At 56.4% G+C, this 20,735-nt stretch overlaps 3 protein-coding genes across 6 annotated transcripts; 2 read left to right on the top strand and 1 right to left on the bottom strand.

Annotated features, from left to right (window-relative positions):
* The first annotated feature begins 2,163 nt into the window (after positions 1–2,163).
* Positions 2,164–4,578, top strand: VPS37D (VPS37D subunit of ESCRT-I). Its single transcript, XM_075720313.1, is given in 5 exon segments — positions 2,164–2,286; positions 3,299–3,470; positions 3,826–3,908; positions 4,089–4,478; positions 4,480–4,578. Coding segments are annotated over 5 exon segments (867 nt in total).
* A 7,711-nt stretch (positions 4,579–12,289) lies between these two features.
* Positions 12,290–13,782, bottom strand: DNAJC30 (DnaJ heat shock protein family (Hsp40) member C30). The gene is made up of 2 exons (XM_075720015.1): positions 12,632–13,782; positions 12,290–12,317 (listed from the first exon to the last, which is right to left on the bottom strand). The coding sequence occupies exon 1, from the start codon at positions 13,780–13,782 to the stop codon at positions 13,150–13,152; it is 633 nt and encodes a 210-aa protein (XP_075576130.1). The 3' UTR covers positions 12,290–12,317; positions 12,632–13,149.
* A 92-nt stretch (positions 13,783–13,874) lies between these two features.
* BUD23 (BUD23 rRNA methyltransferase and ribosome maturation factor) lies at positions 13,875–19,562 on the top strand. Of its 4 annotated transcripts, none has more exons than XM_075719805.1 (13): positions 13,875–13,922; positions 14,008–14,045; positions 14,339–14,434; positions 14,670–14,752; positions 14,850–14,946; positions 16,048–16,144; positions 16,509–16,559; positions 17,158–17,243; positions 17,451–17,496; positions 17,817–17,878; positions 18,994–19,083; positions 19,226–19,311; positions 19,406–19,562. In XM_075719805.1, exons 1-12 carry the CDS (start codon positions 13,875–13,877, stop codon positions 19,278–19,280), a joined length of 849 nt encoding a protein of 282 aa, XP_075575920.1. In that variant the 3' UTR covers positions 19,281–19,311; positions 19,406–19,562. The 4 variants fall into 4 exon arrangements, with proteins under 4 accessions (XP_075575920.1, XP_075575921.1, XP_075575919.1 ...); XM_075719806.1 differs by adding an exon at positions 18,194–18,210 and having other exon boundaries at positions 17,817–17,883; positions 19,016–19,083; positions 19,226–19,562; XM_075719804.1 differs by having other exon boundaries at positions 19,226–19,562.
* Positions 19,563–20,735: the final 1,173 nt, after the last annotated feature.

Here is a 20,735-nt window from a genome sequence, read left to right as displayed (position 1 = left end):
CCAGCACCAAGCACTGATCCTCCCCCCAAACCAGAGCACAGGGGGCTGGTGGGATCTCAGAGTCTCCTGCTCTGGCTGGAGTCCCCACTTGCCTTGGAAGGTGTCCCTTCAAGGACTCTGCAGTGTCAGATGGCCCTCTCCAGAGATGGGAGCATCTCTAGCCTTGGTGGTGAATTTGGCACCCCAAATTCAATGAGAGACAGCCCTCTGCAGCCTGGTTTGGTTTTGGGATCAACTCTGCCATGCAGAGATTGGTCTAGAAATCCCAGAATTGCCCCTCCCAATACTAGTTATCCTCGAAGACAGAGAGGGACATTCACCCTGAGCAAAGGCCATACCTGCCTTGCAAGGCACCACAGTACAGAGAAGCGGGGGGCACAGGACAGCTCCATGATGGACTTGGCATTGGCTGGAAGAGAGGTTTTCCTGCAGCAGGGGTATGAGATGGTAGCAGCAGGTGGAGGATGGCTGTCAGGAAGGTGTCCCCACCCCACCCCTGGTGCCCCCAGAGTGGATTTGGCTTCCAAAACCAGCAGGCTCGATGACATCAGGTAGCACTGGGCAGACTGTGAAATGACACCACTGCTGCTCCTGGGTCTCTGGCGTTTCCAAGTGACAGGCAAAACTGGAGTTTCATTTGCACTGCCAGACTAAAGAGCAAATGATTCTCATCCCAGCAATGCTGTCTTCTGCTAGGGCTCTCCAAAGGCAGTGGAGAGACACAGGTCAGGAGATGCAGGAGAGCATCCTAAAATATCCTCACAGTTCGACAGGGCTGGTACTCACCAGCCCAGGAGAATGGGCCCAGCGAGTGGGTGTCTCTGCATTGCCATCTTGTCCCTCCACTACAGCATGTCCCAGTGTACAGGCAGGTTCTCATCTCTCCTACAACATCCCCAGCTCCACACAGCTCCTTATTCTAATCTACCTATCCAAATGCTTCCTAAATCCTGCTGGGCTTTTGGCCACCCAACAGCAGTGACCTCTATCCCCCAGCAGCTCCCTGGCAGCTTTCCTTCACTCAGCTCCAGCAGCCAGTGTTAGTTTGAGGTGACACCTGAAGTCAAGGAGTGGACATTAAATGCTGTCTACCACCAGATATTTGCTCCATGGAAATGTCCTGACCAGGACAGGGCAGTCCCCACCCCAGTGGCAATGCATGGCTCTCCCTGCAGCTGTGGTTTTTCACTAAGGTAAAACTTTGCTGTGAAGAAATCTCCACCTCCCATGAGCTCCTGGTTTGCTACTTTTCCCCAGCTTCTCCACCACATCTTTTACTTAAAGAGTAAGATCAGGGCAAAGATACAAGGAGAGTGTCCAGCACAGAGATGTCCTGAAGTGGAGCTGATAGTCCTCAGACAGGTTTCTGCTCCCTGAAATTTTCTTTTAGGTCTCTGAATCCCTGCAAACATTTAGTGACCACAACACCCTGCAGCGAGCAGTTCCCCATCACAAGTTGGGCAGCACTCCCACCTCTCCCTTCCCAAAGGGATGAAGGGGACCTGCACAGAGCCGACAGTGACAGGGTGTCTTGTTTCTCTCTCTCTTCTCTCTCCTGAGCTGATGGGTACAGTGGTGCCAGATGTCCACAGGATGCACAAGTGCAGTGCCTTGAAGTATAGGATGAGGCCAAGGCAGTGACAAGAGGGATGCACACAGTGTGATGTAGTACAGGGCACACACAGTGCAGTGCAGGATGCACATAGTGTGGTGCAGTGCAGGATACAGATGCTTGGAGGTGCAGCATGCACACAGTGGGGTGCAGTGCAGGATGCATGTAGCAGGATGCAGGACGCACAGAGCAGAGTGCTGGATGCACACAGCAGGGTGCAAGATGCACACAGCAGGATGCAATGCAGGATGCACAGTGCGGGTTGCAGTGCAGGATGCACACGGAGGGGTAAAGTGCTATACACAGCAGGGAGCAGGATGAACTCAGTGGGGTGCAGGGTACGCACAGCGAGGTGGAGTGCAGGATGCACAGAGCGGGGAGCAGGATGCACACAGCGGGATGCAGCGCCCGTCCCCCCCCTAGCCGGGGGTGGCGCGGTGCAGAACCGGAGCTCCTTGCGCTCAGCTGCTGCTCCTTTAAGACCGGCGGGGCGCGCGCGGCTCCCGGAGGCGGTGGGGGGGTCCCGGCCCGTGTCCGTCTGTGTCCCGGCCATGTCGCGGCCTCCGGCGCCGCCTGGCTCCCCGCGCCGCTTCGGGGCGCTCAGGACCGCGCAGCGCCGCGCCCTGCTGCAGGACGAGCCCCGGCTGCAGCGCGCCACCCGCCTCAGCAGGAAGGTACGGCCGCGGGGGAAGCCCGGGGGAGGGTGGGGGTCCGTGTCCCGCAGCCAGCGGAGCGGAGCCGTGCAGCGCTCGCCCCCAGCGGGGCTTTCCCGGTGCGCGGGATGGAGCCGCCCGCAGCCTGGGCACCGGGCGCTGTGTGGCCGGGCGTCACCCGCCGGTCCCTGGCACCGCTGCTCGTTCGTCTTCCCTGGATACCTGAAATCCCACCCGCCGAGCCCGGGGGGTCTGGAGGAGCAGCAAAACCCACCGGCCGTGTTGGGGTGGCCGCGGAGAAACCTGAGTTTGGGCGTGCCGACCAGCGGCTGCCCCGGAGCTCCTGTCGTTGCTCGGGGTTTCCGCAGCCATCACCTGCCAGGCAGCCTCGGGCCACCAAAACCCTGTGCAGGGCCACAGGCGCTGCCCCTGCTTCTCTCACTGCCCCGAGATTTGGGGGAGGCTGTGAGGCCCTAGCCCCTGGCCATGCCCTCCACATCTGGCTTTGTTCCCCACAGCTGGGATGAGCCCCGTGTGCTCCCCAGCTCCAGTGGTTCCTGGCGCTCCTCTGTGAGAACAGGGTCAGATTATTTTGAAATAATTCTCAGCCTGATTTCAGCATCTTTCCCCTGGGCCTCTCAAAGTGCAGCCCAGCACCACGCTCTACTCCTCTCTGTGTGGGCAGAAGATGTGTGTGCAGTGAAAGAGGGTGTGTGTCTCTCTCCTGACATCCTTGTTAGCTAACGAGTCCTTTCCTCTGCAAAGGGGGCTGGGCAGCCAGCTGTGAGGTTTGCCACATTCAGGGTAAGCTGCCCTGTGCCGTGCGTAGCCCTGGTCCAGCTGTTGCATCCCTCCTAGGACACACTCCCTTTCCAGGCAGAGCAGAGGGATGGGGACAGTGCAGGAGGAGAGGGTTTGCCCCTGGATGGGGATGGATCCCCTCCCAGCAGGCTGCCAGTTCTGACTGGTTCTGCCCATTTCTCCCAGTGCTGACCCCCCCCCCCCCCCTTCCCCCCCATTCCTGTTCCCACAGTCTCAGAGTCTGCAGCTGGAGCGGGAGATGTATTTGGCTTCAAACTGCACCTTGGCCAGGGTGAACCTGTCCCTGCGCCCGCGGCTGGAGGACAGGAAGGCTTCCCTAGCCGTCAAGTACCAGGAGCTGCAAGGGACACGAGAGGCATGTTGGGACAAGCAGCAGTGCCTGGGTGAGTGGGGCACAGCCAATGGGATGAGGCAGAGCCCGGCACAGCCAGAGCAACCTGCGTTAATATGAGGGCCCGGGTGGGCTCAGCACCCTCAAACATGCCCCGGGAAAATGGCTCAGCCATGATCAGGAGCAGTCGGGGCTGATGCTGCCTGCGACATAGCCAGCCCTCAGCTGGGACCAATGCTGCAGTGGGATGCAGGCCTCAGTATGCAGGTGGCTCCAGGGATGTGTTTGGGGGTGTTTCAGTTCAAGGGTGGGGGACCTGATGCTTGGGGATGGGAAAGACCACAGCCCCAGCAATGGGGGACATCCAGGGAGAGGTTTGTTGGCAGCCCCATCCCCTCCCAACACAGAGGTGTACCTGGAGAACTGGAGCCTGCAGAGCGCTCTGGGCCAGCTCCAAGCCAAGCTCTATGCCTCTGAGGCAGAGTCAGAGGTGAGTCAGGCAAGACCCCTGTGCTGCTGCCCCTTCCTCGCCTGGGCCCCAGACTCCTCTCCATGCCCTCCCGTGTGCCAGGCTCTGGAGAAGTGGCTGGGGCAGGGCTCAGCCATCTGGGCTCCCTCTGTGGTCCCATGGCTCTCTTGGCTTGATGCTGTCCCACTGCCCATCCCACAGGCACAGACAGAGGAGTTCCTGGCCCAGGACCTGCCCCTCAATTCCTTTCTGGACTCCTTCTGCCAGAGCCGCACCCGCTCCCACATCTGCCAGATGCAGCTGGAGAAACTGCAGGAGTTGCTGCAGAAGGACCAGGTGGGCAGGGACCCTGCAGGCTCCGCGGGGTACCCAGGTGCCCTGGCTAGCCCAGCATCAGCCTGCCTTGCCCCGTTGTGGAGTGGAGTAGCCCCCAAAGCCTTTGATCTCTCCTATGGCTTTGTGCCCGCCTTTCTCATCCCCTCGGAGGCCGTTGTGCCCTTTGCCATATTGGCTGCACCTCCCAGACACCATCTTCCAGCCCTGGGACACCAGTCAGCTTCTCTGTGCTCTGAAATCCCCAGCCCAGACTCAACCCCTGTGCCTCATTGGACACATTCCCCTGCTCAGCCCCCAGCCCCTCCGCAGGCAGCAGTGGCTGCAACACCAGAAGCAGGATCCTCCGCACCAGTAGCAGGGCAGGGACAGGGGACATCCCCAGTCCTGGCCCTGTGCCTCTACGGGGACTGCAGAGGAACACCCTGGCTGGGGAACACGTGGGGGTGGGTATGCGGTGTAGGCACAGCTCTGAGGGGCTGCAGTGTCTGTCGGGCAGGCACAGGGGTGGGTACTCACAGGGGGATGGAGGTGCTTGACTGAGGGTGGGATGGGGCGGGTGCTGTGGCCAGGCAGTGGGGCCTGCACTTGGGGAGCTGCCGGGGGTGAGGTCTCTGCATCCACAGCAAGAGGAACAGGGACAGGAGGTGGGGGCAGGTGTTTTGTAGGTCTCTGCATCCACAGCAAGAGGAACAGCGACAGGAGGTGGGGGCAGGTGTTTTGTAGGGATGTCAGTGGGCTCAGTTGGGTGGGACATAGCAGGGAAGAGGGTCCAGGAGCACTGGGTGCCATGTGCTTTATAAATAAAGGCTTTTTTCCACACTCTGTGTTACCCCTTGGCCCTGGCTTTTAATAGATGGATGGGACAGGCAGGGAGGAAGTGGTTGTGGGGGGACACTTGCCGGGCTTGGAGATAACTAGCAGTCAAGGAGAGCCCTCCAGCAGGGGGAGCCCCCAGGCTCAGCGCACCTGCACTTGGCCCAGCCCATCAACACCCTGGGGAATGGGAGAGCCCCTACAAGGTGGGCAGAGAGCCCAGTGAGTGTCAGTTTCCCCCAGGCAGGTGTCATGGACCATCTCCCAGTGGTTTGGCCCCATGCATGGTGAAGACTTCTGGTAACCAGAGATACCTCATGCCAGCAGCCGAGTCCTTGCTCCCATGAAGAGTTACACCCCGCAGCCAGCCAGGCTTGCTCATGGCTCCACAGCAGCTGGTCTCTTCAGCTTGTGTGCAGCCCTGCAGTGTTTTTAGTACCCATTCCCCATCCACCCTCTTGCACTAGCCCTGACTTCAGTCACCACTTGAAAAGGCAACAGGAGGCCTGAGCTCACCTTCTTCCATCCCAGGCTCCTCTATTGCTTTTCTTAATTCCACACAATGGATGGTGAGACAAGGTGGGGGGGATAGCCCTGGTTCTTCCAGCTGCAGACCCTGGGGTACTTGTTCCCTGCTCTGCGGTGTCTCTTGTGCTGTTTCTAGCTTTTAGATTTGGTTTCAGGTTCTTCTCATGCTTTCAGCCCCTGTCTGGTTGTGGCATTTTTTTCTTTCCCAGTTGCATTCCCATCCTGCAGCTTGGCACTGTTATATAGACTGCTTAGAAATCATCCAAAGCAGCAAGGGCCCCTGGCTCTGGCTACAAAGCACCCCAAAATATGGACCATTGGCTTGCAGTCTCTGATCACCCCCTCCACCACTGAGGGTGCCCCACCCTTACTCTAAACTCCAGCCCTCACTTGTGGAACTGGGGCCACTCATCCAGTATATTGAATTAAAACAGGTTTAAGACTAGGATAAATTGGGAGCCAGACACCTGTGGCTTTATTGGCAGGCAAGGAGATGGCAGTCACTGGAATATCTGGGGTTTCACAGAGTACCTTCTGCTTTCCTGGGTCCCACTAGGCTCAGTTTGGGCTCAGCCTGTCAACAAAAGGTGGCAGGACACACCTGATTGATTGCCACAGTCAGGCTCTGTGACCTGTCACATGGCAGAAGGAAGGACCGTAGCAGGCTGGTGACCATGGCATGAGAGCTTGGTTGGGTTCCTAATACCAGCCCCACAGGGCTAACCTAACCCGGGAAATAAGGGGACCAAGCAGGAGCACTTAGGAGGCCAGCTGGTCCATGTGGGACCATCTGTGCTGTCTGGAGGGGGTTGTGGCAGCCCTGTCCTACGCAGTGTCCTGGGGTCCCCAGACAGTTGTCAAGGCTACTCCAAGGGCTGTACTGGATGCTGTGCGAGATGACCAGAGTTGTGGGTGCAGCATGGGGATGTGGGCCCAAGTGATGTGTGTGTGTCAAGCTATGAGGGCTCTGAGCACGCACACACAAGGGATGGTGGTGGTTAAGCACAAGGCTTCTCGCTGGGGATCTCGATGCCCACCTGGGAGAGGAAGGCCACTTGGCTCAGGAGGAAAGGACCCCAAGGTGATGGCATGAGGATATGGTGCATGCTGGAGCCCAGATCCAGGCACCTGTATGGGCTGAATGCCAGCCAAAAGCAATGCTGATGAGCTGCATCACTGTCCTGCAAGATGGGACCAGGTGCAGCACTGGGGCTTGCACATGCGACTGTGCACAAGGAGCCAAGCCACCTGAAAACCAGCCAGGCACAATCAGTGGGTCTCCCCAGCCAGTGCCTGCCTTGGCTCCCCAGGGCTGGGCAGTCCCAGACAAACTTACCTGGCCCTGAGCAGGTACTGAGTCACCTTATGGCAAGAGCAAATGTGGCCCCAGGAGTGTGAACCCTCAAGGTGAGCAGCTGGCTCTCTCCAGCCTAGGGAGGGTGAGTGTGTCCCACTGGAGCTGACAGCACTAAAAGTAATGGTCCAAAGAACAAAGTGAGCTGGGCTGCTGTGGCCCTGACTGGCTTTCTGTCTATAGAAGCCCTGCAGCACCCCCAAGCGCCTGCCCAGCTCAGGTAGCTGTGGGCAGGCTCTGGCAGCTGGGCTGGCCACCACCCCACTTCAGCCAAGGTCCTTTAACCACTGGGAAGCTGCTAAGCAAGGCAAGCCCCTGCCGTGGGGATGTTCCTCCAACCCTGGAGTTGGTCCTGTCCAGTCTGGAGCATGTACTGCCCCAGGTGGGTGGCCAGACCTCTTGAGTTGCAGTGGCCCCAGTGGGCAGTGTACATGCAGTGTTAGTGCACCCTGCACCTCTGGGGAATGTGTCAGCAGTGGGTATCTGCTTCTTTGTTCCCAGAATGCATGGTCAGTGCCTCACTGTACTGGCAGTTCCCGCCCCTTCCGCAGGCAGGCCTGGGCTGAGGACAAAGTCCTGCACAGGGCACAAGGTGGGGACATTGGTAACAGGCAGGAGCTGGCAGCAGCACAGGATGATCCCTCCGTGTTCCTCCTTGCCTGTACAGTGGTTCTCCCTGCCTGCACCAAGCACTGCCTGCCCCACAGGGCCACTCAGGTCGAGGGGGGTCAACATGCCCCTGCTCACCCTGGGGAGGAAGAGGAAGCGTTGCCACCAGGTGTGCACCTGCATTCATTTCTATACTGGGTCAGGCAGCATCCTGGGGCCAGCTCAGCCCCTCTGCCAGCTGGTGTGCAGCCAAACCCAGCAGGCGCAGGCAGGGAGCTGGCCCTGCCAGCTCTGTGGCCTCCCCAGAGCCCCCAGGCCTGGCTTTTCAGAAGCCAAGGTGGGCAAGCAGCAGCCCCCGGCCCAGGAGGGACAGGACACCTGGGAATGAAGGGGTGCCCTCAGCATGGGCAGCCTCCTGGAGACCCTTTGAGCTGCAACCCCAGATCGGTGGGGGATGTAAAACCCCAGGCTGGGGCCAGCCAGCGAGGGATGGTGCCAGGGTACCCCAGCTAGGCCCCCCTGTGCAGCAGGCACTGGCAAACAGCAAGGCTGTTAACAGAGGAAACTCTATTAACAGTTAACTCTATTAACAGAGGAGTCCTGCAGGGGATGCTGTTGAAGGGAGAGGGAGCTGCCTCCCCCCATCCACGGGTGCTGCCAACCTTGTGGCCCTTCCCAGGGTGGGGAGGTAGAGCCACCATGGGGCCCAGCAGCAGCAGGACCTGGGTGCAGAGCTCTGCCCACAGATCCCAGGGAAGGCAAGGGCTGGGGCTGTCCCAGGCACTGTCCCCTTACCCCACTCCCTGCCAGGCCAGCCCCTCCAGGGGCAGGGGAGATGCAATAACCACGCCTCTGGTGCTGCTCAGGACCCTGTTCACCCGGCCTGCAGCTCTTTGCCTCTGCCCCTTACACCCTCAGCCCAGCTGCCACCCCCAAAGACCTTCCAGGAGCCAGGTTTAACCCCTTCCTTCCCAAAGAGCAGCCCAGCTTCTCCAGATGGAGGGAAGAGGCCTTAATGAGGCACTGAGACCCCATGCCCACAGGCTGCACCACCCAGCAGCTGAGGTGAGCAGCTCAGCACCCCAAGCCTGTCATTATGGGGACATCAGCCCATGTGAACAAGCTGGGATAGGACTGGGGAATGGGGTCTGCACTGAGCTTGCAAGGCCTCAAGACTGGGCTGACAGGCTTCAGCTGGGCTTGTCTCAGCTTGCCTGGAGCTTTTTTTTGATTTAGTTTGTAACAGCATCTAATTACCAAGTGGCCATTAACTACTTCTAGTTTTGTTTCCCTTTTACAGTGGCATGGTGTGATGTCTGTTGTTAGTAATTCAAGAGTGAGAATGAGTAACAAGAAGTTACACAGAATAAACCCTGGAGTGAAAGTGCAGGGTAGAGCAGTACAGGCCTGGAGGGGTGGGCATACGGTGATAGCTGAGGCCCAGCAGCAACTCATCCTTAGGCAGTTCCTTTCAGTGACACCAATCTATGAGCTGGCAAAAATCAGTGTCGGGGTAAGAGAGCAAAGAACCAGCATCCAGCATGCACAGAACACATCACTTACTATAAAGGCAGATGTAATGTGGAGCTGCAGAGCAATGAAGAGGGGGATAGGATGTGCTAGAAAATGCAAAAAAGCAGTCCCAGTGGACTTGAGAGTGAGGAGGAAAAAATCCCCACTGTGAACATCACACTCCTCCTAGCAAAGGCCTCAGGATACCGACAACTCACAGTGACCTCCTCCCCAGCTGAAACTGCCATCCTCACCACCCTGAGGGCACTGGCCAGGAGGGGGCTGCATAACAGCTGCGGCTGCAGTATATTACTGAGATTTGTTTTGTAGTAACTAGATACATCCTCAAAAGGAGGCAAAGCCCACAGTAGACCTGGGAGTGGAAACTGTTCCCTGCTGTGACCCCTACCCACGGCTGCCTTGCCCCCAGCTGCAGGAAGATGTGCTCTGTCTCTCACAGAAATGACCCTCTGTGGCTCAGTACCCCCAAGCATCCATCCTTGTCTTCCCTAAGGTGTGAAGACAGCCAAGGCCACAGGCAGTTGCAGAGCTTCACCCTCTGCTGCATGGCTCAGATCCAGCTGCCAGAGGAAGGTGCTGGAGCAGTGTACAAGCCTATGCCCCTTCACAGTAAGTATGAGGGAAAGCAAACTCCGCATGGCTCTCACTGATCTGCCCAGCGCTTCTCCCTCTCTGAAGATAACTCTGTGACCTTCTCTGATTGCTCAGCATCCCACTGATGGGAGCACTGAATAGTCACCTCTCGACAACAGTACCGCTCAGGAACTGCCACAGGAGAGGTAGAACATGGGGTTTAAATACAAAGTAGGTACCTGGGCAGCAAGCCTCACACATCCTATCAGCCCCATTTGTGCCCTGTTTCCTCCCCTTTTCCACTTTGACCTTCTGATGCTGGTGGGCTTGTACAGCTCACACAAGCCCCTGCTGTCACACCACTACTGTCACGGTTAGGCCCTACAGTATTTCCCGTAACAGTTGTGCCACAGGCACCCCACAAGGACTGTGTTCACCTGGCCAAAGGAAAGCTGCAAGAAACCCAGTTGCTCCTAGCACCTCTCCACCAGTGAAACAACTAGGGCAAGACAAGAACATGACACCAGTATTGACACAAGACAAAGGGGTAGAAACCTGGTGTGCTGGGAGCTGGCAGTCAGTCTGTGCATTTGGACTAGCTCCAGCCACTTTGTGTCCGAGCTCCTGAAATCCTTCCTGGAGCAGAGGAGCATTCAGGCCTGACCAGAGCGAAGGTGACGCTGGGGAGAAGTATACAATGTACCACCCCAAAAGTGACAAACTGGATGCCCCAAAGCATCCCTCCATACCCTGCATGCTATGCTTCCCCTCCTCTGACCAAACTCAGCAGCAAAACTAAATGCTGCCTGCCAGCATGTGAGTGCAGAGAGCACAGAGGGTATGTCACAAGTGCACAGCAACCCACTGTGTGTCACAGGCAGTAAAGAAAGGGTGACCAGCAGGCAGGAGAGAAGTCCACAGTGGCCCAGGGACGCCATGCTACCCAGTCCCCACTGACTGCAGGCAGCATGCCCACCCCTCCCAGCATGGCCTCAGGGAAACAAGACACCCCCTCCTCTCTCTTCCTCAACCTGCTGCAGTCACTATGTGAAACACCAGCCTGTCCCCTACCCTCCATTCTCCAGCAAGTACAAGGAATATTTACCACCCAAGCCCACCAAAAGAAAGATGTGTCATTTCATCACCAGTTTATGGCTGGATATCTTTAATGTTCAAGATGCATCATGGAGACCTGAGGAAGAAGAGGAAGAACCAGTAATACCAAATGCCCAAACCACCCTTTGAAAGGCACATGGATTAGCTCAGTTTTGGTGCCTGGGTACTTCACCCCCCAATTTCAGACACAAGCACCAGACACAGAGCAGGAGAGTCAGCCCAGCCAGCTTACTGGAACACCTGTTCCCTATCCCGGTGTTATGGGGCAGAGTAATGCAGGCAGCACACCAACTAGCCTGTTCCTCCTGCTCCATGCTGCACTGCACCAGACCCTCGCTCTGCCAGGAAGCTGGCTCACAGAGCCTGCCTGCGGGAACAGCCCATAACCCCAGGCCTCAGCACTACACAGATTTAAAAGAGATCAATCCAGAGGACACCTCATGTTTGGCTGGGCTGCTTTAAAAACCTGCAAACCACAACACCAGGAACTAGAGAGGTGCTCCCTAGTACCCACCTGTTCCCATGGACATCCCTAGCTTTTCCAGTCTGGAAGAGAACGTTTCCTGCCAAACTCTGCCAGAGAAGCCACCTCTGGTCTTTCAATTGACTTGGTTTATAGCATGAAAATGCACCAGCATATGACACAGAGCCACAACTCTGGAGACTTTCACTCTGTACCCCAATGCCCTTGAATGCCAGGCTCCTGCTCTTCATATGCTAACATTTCAGCACTATAATCCCACACAGAGGGATGGACTGACAAGCAGAGAAGATCCTCAAAAGCTCTCGCTCTGCCCCTGGGCTGAATTTCCTCCAAACATGCAGCAGTCTCCAGAGTCTGCATCTGGAAGTGGTACAATGCTTTCCAGAAAAGACAGAAAGCTCTTGTGTACAGCGTTTACCCTGTAGCAGTAGATATTACACTCCCTGCCATGCTACTGCCTCAGGCTCAGTTCAGTATCACAGAACTCTGCAGCTGGAAAACACAAGACATTTGCTTTTAACATTTTTCTGTTGGAAGAAAACATAACCCAGGGTCACTGCAGTGAGAGGCAAGGGCTTGGCTCCTGCACAGACTGCTGCCAGCCAGGCCCAGCAAATCCAGTGCAAAGTAATGCAGATGAAGTCATTGGCACACTCAGAGTTCAATACCATGAAGCTTCACTCACTCCATGCAGTACCAGCATAGTACAGGTGAAACCTTCACCCAAGGAAAAGACAGAAGCTCTGAGAGATACAATCTTTAGTTCTTAAAACACTTCAGTACTTAAATAGGCAAACGGTCTTACGTGCAAATGATGCTTAGACACATGTAAAACAGAAGTAATGCCACTCAATGCTCAGAAGTGTACCACTCCCAGCCACGAAGGCCTGTGCAGGATAGTCTTGTGTGAAGTTCCTGGCAAGCCCTAGACAGGACAGGCTGTTCTGAACACAGAAGTGTTTCGGACATCACCTCCAGGCAATGTTGCACACTGACCAGGACATGAGCTGCCATGGGCCCACATTTCAGTATTCCAGGCTGCTGCAGCCAAGACTTCTGTACTCACCACACAGCAATGCAAGCCCTGAACAGGGACAGACAAGGGCAATGATGCAGTCTGGAGACCAACACTCTTAAAATTCACCAGACATGTAGTAACAACACGTGTGACAGCACAGAGATGGCAGGTCTCGGATTAACAAAAAACACAGAAAGGCATAACTCAGCACCAGTGAGAGCACTCCCCACAAACACACACAGCACACAAACACCACTGACAGCCATTTAATCTCTGCTGCAGCTTTGAACAGGTATGTGGTTCTCACCAAGGTCAAACAGCAGTGCCGATGGAGGGGACACTTCACAGTCCAGAAAGCAGAGTCCATGAACTGCATTTACCTGTCAGGCACTGTGTCTGCAGATCATATTGGCAGAGGGGCACGTTGCAGCCTGTCAAGCCCCTACACCACATCTGCCAGGTCATGCTGGTGGCAGGGGCACATCGCAGCCTGCAGAGCAGAGCCCACATGTGGTATCACAGAGCCCACATGTGGTATCCAGTGGTCACATGCTGTCTGCAGGTCACACTTGCGGAGGTCACATCACAGCCACGTACTGTGCCAGCCAGCTGCGCTCCATGTTCGAAGGTCATGCCGGTAGAGGGTCAGGTCACAGCCCACAGAGCAGAGCCTGCACACGGAGCCTGCCAGTTGTGCACCATCTCCGAAGGTCACACCAGCAGAAGGGAAATGTCACAGCCTGAGGAGCAGACCCCGCACATGGTGCCCGACAACTGTGTGAGTGCAGGGGACACCCCCCAGCCAGCTGTCATGCCCACTGGTGACACTCCATCTTGCCGCAGCAGTGGAGGTGGGTGGGTGCCCCAGCGGCTGCCCAGCCCTGCTGTGGCCCCCCTGTCACTTGAGGCCATAGAGGACAGCGAAACCCAGGAAAAAGATAAGCCCAACCGAGAGGTCAGAGAGGAGCCGAAAGTGCCCCTGGGCCGCGGCCTCCTCCCGGCGGAGGCGCAGCTGTTTCCGCCGCGCCCGCAGCACCTGCTCCCGCTCCAGCTGCTCCCCGTAGTGCGCCCGGTAGAACGCGTCGAAGTCGAAGGGCGGCGGGATGGGCCCGCGGCGGGCGGCGGCGGGGGCCCGGGGCGGCGGCTGGGCAGGGGAGGGCGGGCGGCCCGAGGGCTGGGGGGCGCAGCGCAGATCTTCGGGGCTGAGGAGGCCGCGGTCATACTTGCGGCGCAGGGCGGCGCTGCCCAGCACCCGGTAGGCCTCGCTAACGGCAGCAAAGCGGGCAGCAGCGGCGGCACTGCCGGCGTTGCGGTCGGGGTGGTAGCGGAACGACTGCTCGTAGTACGCTGTCTTGATCTGCGCCGCCGTCGCCGTGGCTGGGACCCCCAGCACTTCGTACAGGTCGCGGCACGGCCGCGGAGCTCCGCCGCCACCACCCGTCTGCCCGCCGCGGGACGGCGCCTGGGCGCGGCCGGGCCACGGGGTGGCGGGCAGGAGGCGCCGCAGGCGGCCGAGCGCTGCCGGCTCCATCGGATCGCGCCGCCTCACCGCCGGCCCGCCGCCATCTTGAGTGCAACGGGACCCTCCGCGCGCGGCGCACGGCAGTGACGTCACGCGGCGGCATGGCGGGCAGAGGGCGCCGGCCTGAGCACCGCGGGCCGCCCGAGCTGGTGAGCGGCGGGGCGGGCAGGAGGGAGAGCCGGGTCACTCCCGGGGGTCCTGAGCCTCACCGCCTCCGCCTCTCTCTCGTTGCAGTTCTACGATGAGGCCGAGGCGCGGAAGTACACGCAGAAGTACGGTGACGCGATCGCTGGGGGATCGGGCGGGGAGGGCCCCTGTCGTGAGACAGTGTCTCGTCATGGGGCGGACAGCGGGGGAACCCGCTGCTGGTGAGGGGTCCGTCCCTGAGACCTGGGGGAGATGACCGCACCGTGTGGTATCGGCGGAGGAGTCCTATCGTGAGGCGGGTAACCCCGCCATGTGGCGGCGACGGTGGGGGGCGTGAAATCCTACCGTGAGGCGGTGGCAGGGGGAGTCGCGCCGCGGCGTTGCCGCCTGCTGCCCATGCCCTGGCCGTGTCGTGCAGCTCCCGGGTGGTGGAGATCCAGTCGCAGATGTCGGAGCGGGCTGTGGAGCTGCTGGGACTGCCTGAGGACCGGCCATGCCTCCTCCTGGATGTGGGGTGAGCGGGGGCCCTGCCCTGTGTCGTGGCACATGGGGCATGTGGGGCTTCAGATGGCCGCAGCGCTGGGGCCGGATGGGCGCCGGGGGGCGAGGGGTATTCAGGCCCCACAGCACCGGCCTCTCTCTGTTGGGGGCTGAAGAAGAAGGATGGGCTGCTGTGGCATTGTAGCTGGCCAGGGTCACCCTCAGACCAGGCCCATGATACCTGCACTTTCCCCCCTTCCTCCCTTCAGCTGTGGCTCTGGGCTGAGCGGGGATTACATCTCCGATGAGGGTCACTACTGGATTGGCATGGACATCAGCCCTGCCATGCTGGGTGAGCAGGTCCTCCTCCCCTGCCACCCTCGCCTCACCTCAGAGGTGGTCCTCAAAGGTATGAGTTGGTTGCCTGAGCTGTGCTCTGTTCTGTGCAGATGTGGCTGTGGAGAGGGAAGTGGAAGGAGACCTTCTTCTTGCAGATGTGGGTCACGGCATTCCCTTCAGGCCCGGTATGTTTGACGGCTGTATCAGGTGAGTTTGTGTACATAAGTGAACTCTCTTGATACTCCATATAACTGCATCCTCTGTACAGTACACATGGTCCACGCATGGTGCATAGCAGACAAGCACAGCTGTCCTTATCGATCGTTCTCTTTGCTCCATGCAACTTGACTCCACCTCTCTGGGACAAGCTGCTGAGATTCTGGATGGTAGAAGTGGCTTCTGACAGCTGTTTCCCAAGTGATGCTTGTCTTTTTTTGTGCTGGTGAGCTAGGAAGTTTATTGAAGTAAATAAAATTGGGGATATTGCCCCAATAGCACAGGTGAAACCTTCACCCAAGGAAAGACAGAAGCTCTGAGAGATACAATCTTTAGTTCTTAAAACACTTCAGTACTTAAATAGGCAAATAGTCTTACGTGCAAATGATGCTTAGATAAACAGAAGTAATGCCACTCAATGCTCAGAAGTGTACCACTCCCAGCCATGAAGGCCTGTGCAGGATAGTCTTGTGTGAAGTTCCTGGCAAGCCCTAGACAGGACAGGCTGTTCTGAACACAGAAGTGTTTCGGACAGCACTGAGGGTGTCCAGCACTGAGGGTTGAGACCTGCTCTGAGAAGGAAAATAGAAAGTATGTCTGTACCATTGCTCAGCTGCCAGGTCAGTCCCTGGATCAAAGATTTGATGATTGGTTTTGGGATGAAGGGCTAGGTGAAGGGGACAGAAACACTTTTCTGCTTAGAGAATACCTCAGAAAGGTGCTGGGATGGAGCGGGGACTGTCCATTGCTGATCTGAACGCTCCATTTGGGATTGATTATTGGCAAAACCTGCATGGCCATGCAAGGGCCACAGCTAAGCACTTGAATTATTTGAGCACCTTGCCTAAGGGGGATGCTTGGTGATTCTTTTGTGCTTGAATAACTACTGTGCCTTGTTGGGTTTTGGCATAGTGGGTCTCCAGAGGGGTTTGTGTAATTGCAAAACAGAAGGCAAAGCTACATGGAGAAAATTAAGTTGTTTCCTTGAAACCTAGCACATGTGTAGTACTGGTAGTAAGCTCTAAAGGAGGTGACAGGCTCTGTGAAAGAATCAATGGCTCGGTGTCCCAGAGGTCTTGTTTTCTTTCTCAGTATTTCTGCAGTGCAGTGGCTTTGTAATGCAGATAAGAAGTCACACAGCCCTCCAAAACGCCTTTATCGATTCTTCTCAACTCTTTATACTGCCTTGGTAAGTGCCACGCTCTCCTAGTCAGGCTTCTGCTTACTTTTACATCCTTGCTGGTGCATTTTAGCAGGGTATTTTAAGTCAGGTGTTTTAAGTAAATGCTGCTCTGAAATGGAGGACTGGCAGGAGCACCCATTTCCTGTCTCCTTGCCTGCCTGCATGGTGTCTCGTGCTTCTCTGATCCCTGCTGTTACCCCCATGCCTTGCTGTGCTGTGGAGGAGCTGGCTTTGCAGTCTGAGCGGCTCTCCTGGGAGAGTTCTTCAGGAGGCTTTGGGGAGGTGGGTGCTAGTGTCTGGGTTAGGAGTTGGGTTGCTAGAGGGGTTGCCTGCACTGAGACAGGTTTGTGACCGACGTTATTTCCTGTAGGCCCGAGGATCCCGAGCTGTCCTGCAGTTGTACCCTGAGAACACAGAACAGGTACAGGACATCAGTCAGTGGGGAAGAGGTACAGGCAGAGCCAGGTAGAGAAGTTGTGTGCTGTTTGAGGCTCTGAATACATCATGTTTTTCCACATTGGGTCTGTGTCTCTGTCCTTCCTGCCATCTGTAAAGCTCTTCAAGAGCCCAAAAAAATGTGTAAGGATAATGCCCTATGCAATTTCTGTTGCTTCACAGATTGTCTTGGGCTGAGCCTTAAAATCAAAGAAATTGGAGGGACATGATCTGAATCTGCTGTCCTGGATTTTCCCGTGTGTCTCGGTTTGAAGGCTGGCCTGTAGTCATCAGCACTGTACTGTAACTTCCCAAGGCTGGAAAATCCAGCCCAGTATCCCTCTCCTAGAGAGTCTGCTGCACCAATTAGCCCAGGCTAGACTGAGGAGCACGGAGAACCAAATAAAGGCAGTGGACTGGTGTCTGAATGGTACTGCAGAACTGAGAGCTTGGTGCAGAGTTTAACAGGAGCAGGAACAACCCATCTTTGGCATGCGCAGTTAGCTGTGGTTGAGCCCAGAGGTCTTTTGGGTATTGCTGGTGGATGACCGCTAAATAACTTTTGCACGTGCTTCTTTTTCCAGCTGGAGCTCATCACGGCCCAAGCCATGAGAGCTGGCTTTACTGGAGGAATGGTAGTAGATTACCCCAACAGTGCCAAAGCCAAGAAGTGAGTCCTGTGTCTCTGTGTATGTGTGTGTTTGGGGTGAGGCCTGGATTTGGCAGTGATTTTTTTTTTTTTCCCCAAGCTGTTCTTTCTGTCCTGGACGGAGATTACAGCTTAGATCTGACTCTTAGAAACAATCTCAGTCTTGCTTGGGGACTGGGAATCACATGCTGAATCCCAGCTTCATGCTCCTTATTCTTGTTCTTTCAGGTTCTTCCTTTGTCTCTTTGTTGGGGCATCTGGCACGTTACCAAAGGTGAGGAGCTCCGCGAGGCAGCAGAGTTGCCTTCCTGGCTGCTGGGTGATGTGGAAGAGCTATGGGCAAGGGAGAGTCACAGAGTGGGAGCCAGGCAGCTCTGCGCATGGATGTGACTTCATTTACACATTTGCTGTCAGTCTCACCAACCCCTGCTCCCCCTGAGATCTGGTTTCTTTGCCACAATTTCTGGAAGACTAGTTTGTTCCTGCTCCAGTCCTTCCCCTTACAGAGCCCTGGGTTCCCCTTAATTTAGATGGCATGACTCTTAGCTCTGTCTGCTCCAGAGGAGGGTGAAACTTCCTGATTTTGCTTTTCAGGGTCTTGGTACTGAGTGTGCTGATGGAGAAGAGGTACATCAGGCAAAGTTCACCAATGAGAGGTACCGTGTGGGGGGTGAAGCTGCAAGTCCTCCCCAAGCAAGGAGTGTCAGGGGTGTAAGGGCTGGGTTTTGCTGACTGAGGACCACAGCACTGCCATGTGAGAAGTGACTGAAGGGAAGGGAATGGGGGCACTGGGAGGACACTTGGCAGTCCAGATGGGCACTGCTTCATCTTATTGAAGGGCACCAGACACGAGGAACAGAATGGGTTAGTTTGGAGGGCATTGCTGTGGTGTTGTGGAGCTGTTGTGGATGCTTACCCTAGGGCTGCAACTGACCATTCACTTTGAGGTGCGCTTTCTGTCCAGCACTTAGCTCTCCAGCTCAGCACTGTAGCATAGGCAAGTGGTGATGGGAGGCAGAATGTTTACAGTGCTGGTGATGCCAAGCATGGCTTTTTTTGTTGGGGAGGCAGGCTGCTGTGCTTGAAGCCTGGTATTCTCTTTCTTGTTCTGTCAAATTCTTTGCTTAGCTCTGCTTAGCTGTGGCCTGGGGGTTTCTCCTGCTGGCCAGGTCTCCTCCCATGCTAGTGGTGCGGGGAGAAGCCCCTCTTGCAGCCAGTGGGAGAGACAGAGAACAAAAAACAGAGGAAAGTCGTCGTGGCTGCCAGGAGCTTGTGGCTGCCATGTTTTCCTGCCTCGTACACTGCTGTTCTCTGCTCACTTAGTCCAGAGGGTACCTGGTCTTGGAGGGCAATAGCAGAACTGACAACTTGTTGGGAAGCCAGAGGCTTTGTGTGCTTTGGTTGGAGTAGAGTAGACAAGGGGAGGGTGGTTGTGTTTGAGCCCATATTCCCCCAAGATCCCAGCACCCAGCATGCTGCTGGTGTGTCAGACATGGCACAGGGGAGTGCTGGCCTGCTACAGCCCATGGAGGCTAGGTATCCCTCAGCTCAGAGCTGGGGCTGGAAGCAGCCTCCTCCCCCAACACGTCTGGAGTTGGACTGTTTGACCACCTACTCCAGTGCTGGCTGAGCTTCTTTCATCCCAGGGGTGGTGGGAGGGGTAGTTTTATGAGGCAGAGAGCATGCCCAGTTCTGGGTGGCAATCCTTTAGGGCAGAAGACTGTTTCTCTCACCTCAATTCCTCTGCAGCTGCTGTCTGCTTTCTCTGTAGGACACGGTTCAGAAACGCCAAGGGCAAGTCTGTGAAGAAAAGCCGCGACTGGATCCTTGAGAAGAAGGAGCGTAGACGACGACAGGGCAAGTAAGTTCAGCTGGGTCCTGCCTCAGCTGAGGCTGACTGCTCTTCTGGCCTGCTGTCAGCTGTTCACTCCTGCCATGAACCCACTTCCCTTCCCCTCCCAGAATGACCTGTGGATTGTACTTAGTTGCTCTCTTCTCCATAGGGAAGTGCGAGCAGACACGAAATACACGGGTCGAAAGCGCCGCCCTCGCTTCTGAATTGCTCTGGACACCGTTGGCGTGGAAGATGGTGTGTTGGTCCCTCCAGTGAGCCTCCTGTGGGTGGCACAGATGGGCATCCCAGGCCTGGGACTTGCTGGGACAGGTCATTGTGGCTCTTGCAGGTGTAAACTGGCTCAGGTGCTGCCCAACAGCCAACTGCAAAGCTTCCAGCCCTGTTTTTCTGGTGAAGGTAGAATGACAGACAGTGCTCTGGCCACTTGGTGTCTGCAATGTCATTGCTTATCTTCCTGAGAGTGCAGCAAGCTATCTGGAGCTCCAGGTGAGCCAGAACATTATATCCAGCCTCCTCACTAAACAGTCAATGAGTCAGAAGTGTTGCTGGTCTCCTGTGTCACGCCCTCAGTGCAGGGGAGTACTGAGGTGGGAATATAGCACCCAGTTCCCTGGCAGCTTCCCCTCTGGCCCGGAGTCCGGCAGTATACAGGTGTGCGTCCCATGTGGGCAAGTCTTCCTCCTGGCAGAAGTGTTATTCCTGTGGTGATTGCTTCTGTGGGCGCTTTGCATCAGGCCTACCCTCTATGCTTTAGTGCTCCTTTAGTGCTCCCAGGGTGCTGGGGTTCTCCATACCCCAGCCCTTGCTCCCCATCACCTCCTCCCTTCCCCTGAAACAGAGAGGTACCATCCAGAGCTTTACAGTTACAAATGTTTATTCTACATAAAAATTTCACAAAATGGGAAGCTGTTTTGCACCCAAAGCTTTGGGAGAAGAAACAGAGGCTAGCAGGGAGGGAAAGGGTGAAGGAGAAAAGAGGCAACACACAGTGTCATCCAGCCCAGTGAGACAGAGCAAGCCAGGGTCAAGATCCACATAGAAAACAAGGACACTTAGCTCACAGTACAGCAACAGTACAACTCCACGGGGGGCTCGGAAAGCCTTCAAGTACATAAATTGCAAGAAAAACAATCCCCAGTTCGAGTGCAAGCTGTGCGTGCCCCACACTGCTCGTGGAATACTGCATTGACACGCTCCCGGTGCTGGGAGGGCAGGTGGCACTTGGAACAGAGGTGGTGTAACCCAAAGGACAAGCAGTCTGAGGTTGGGGGCTGGAAAGAAAAAGTGAAATGTCTCCCCAAAGCACAACCACACTGTTGGTGATTTGGTCTGTACATGCAACGACGGGTAGGTAAAAAGGAACTGAACAGGGCTTCCTGTAGTGCAGGGGTTAATTATTGCACCAAAACACCCTCCCCTCACAGCTCTGACAGTATGAGCCTGGCAGCCTGTTCTTCTGCCTCCCTCGGTTGGAGCCTGGGGCCACCGCTGCCTGCGCTGCCTGCGGGATCCCAGCAAAGTGCCAGTGGCAGAATTGCCAACTGTGGCCGTCTGGCTCTTGCTGCTGGGGGGCTGCTGGCGGTGGCAGTACCAACAAGGAAGGAGGAAGTGCCAGAATTTCCTCAGTGCTGCTCTTCACCCAGTGCTGCTCTTGGCTT

The sequence above is a fragment of the Pelecanus crispus genome, chromosome 12 (assembly GCF_030463565.1).
Source record: "Pelecanus crispus isolate bPelCri1 chromosome 12, bPelCri1.pri, whole genome shotgun sequence".
In the NCBI taxonomy this organism is placed as follows: domain Eukaryota; kingdom Metazoa; phylum Chordata; class Aves; order Pelecaniformes; family Pelecanidae; genus Pelecanus; species Pelecanus crispus.
Note: the sequence above shows the minus strand (reverse complement) of the source record. Positions and strands in the feature narration are given on the sequence as shown.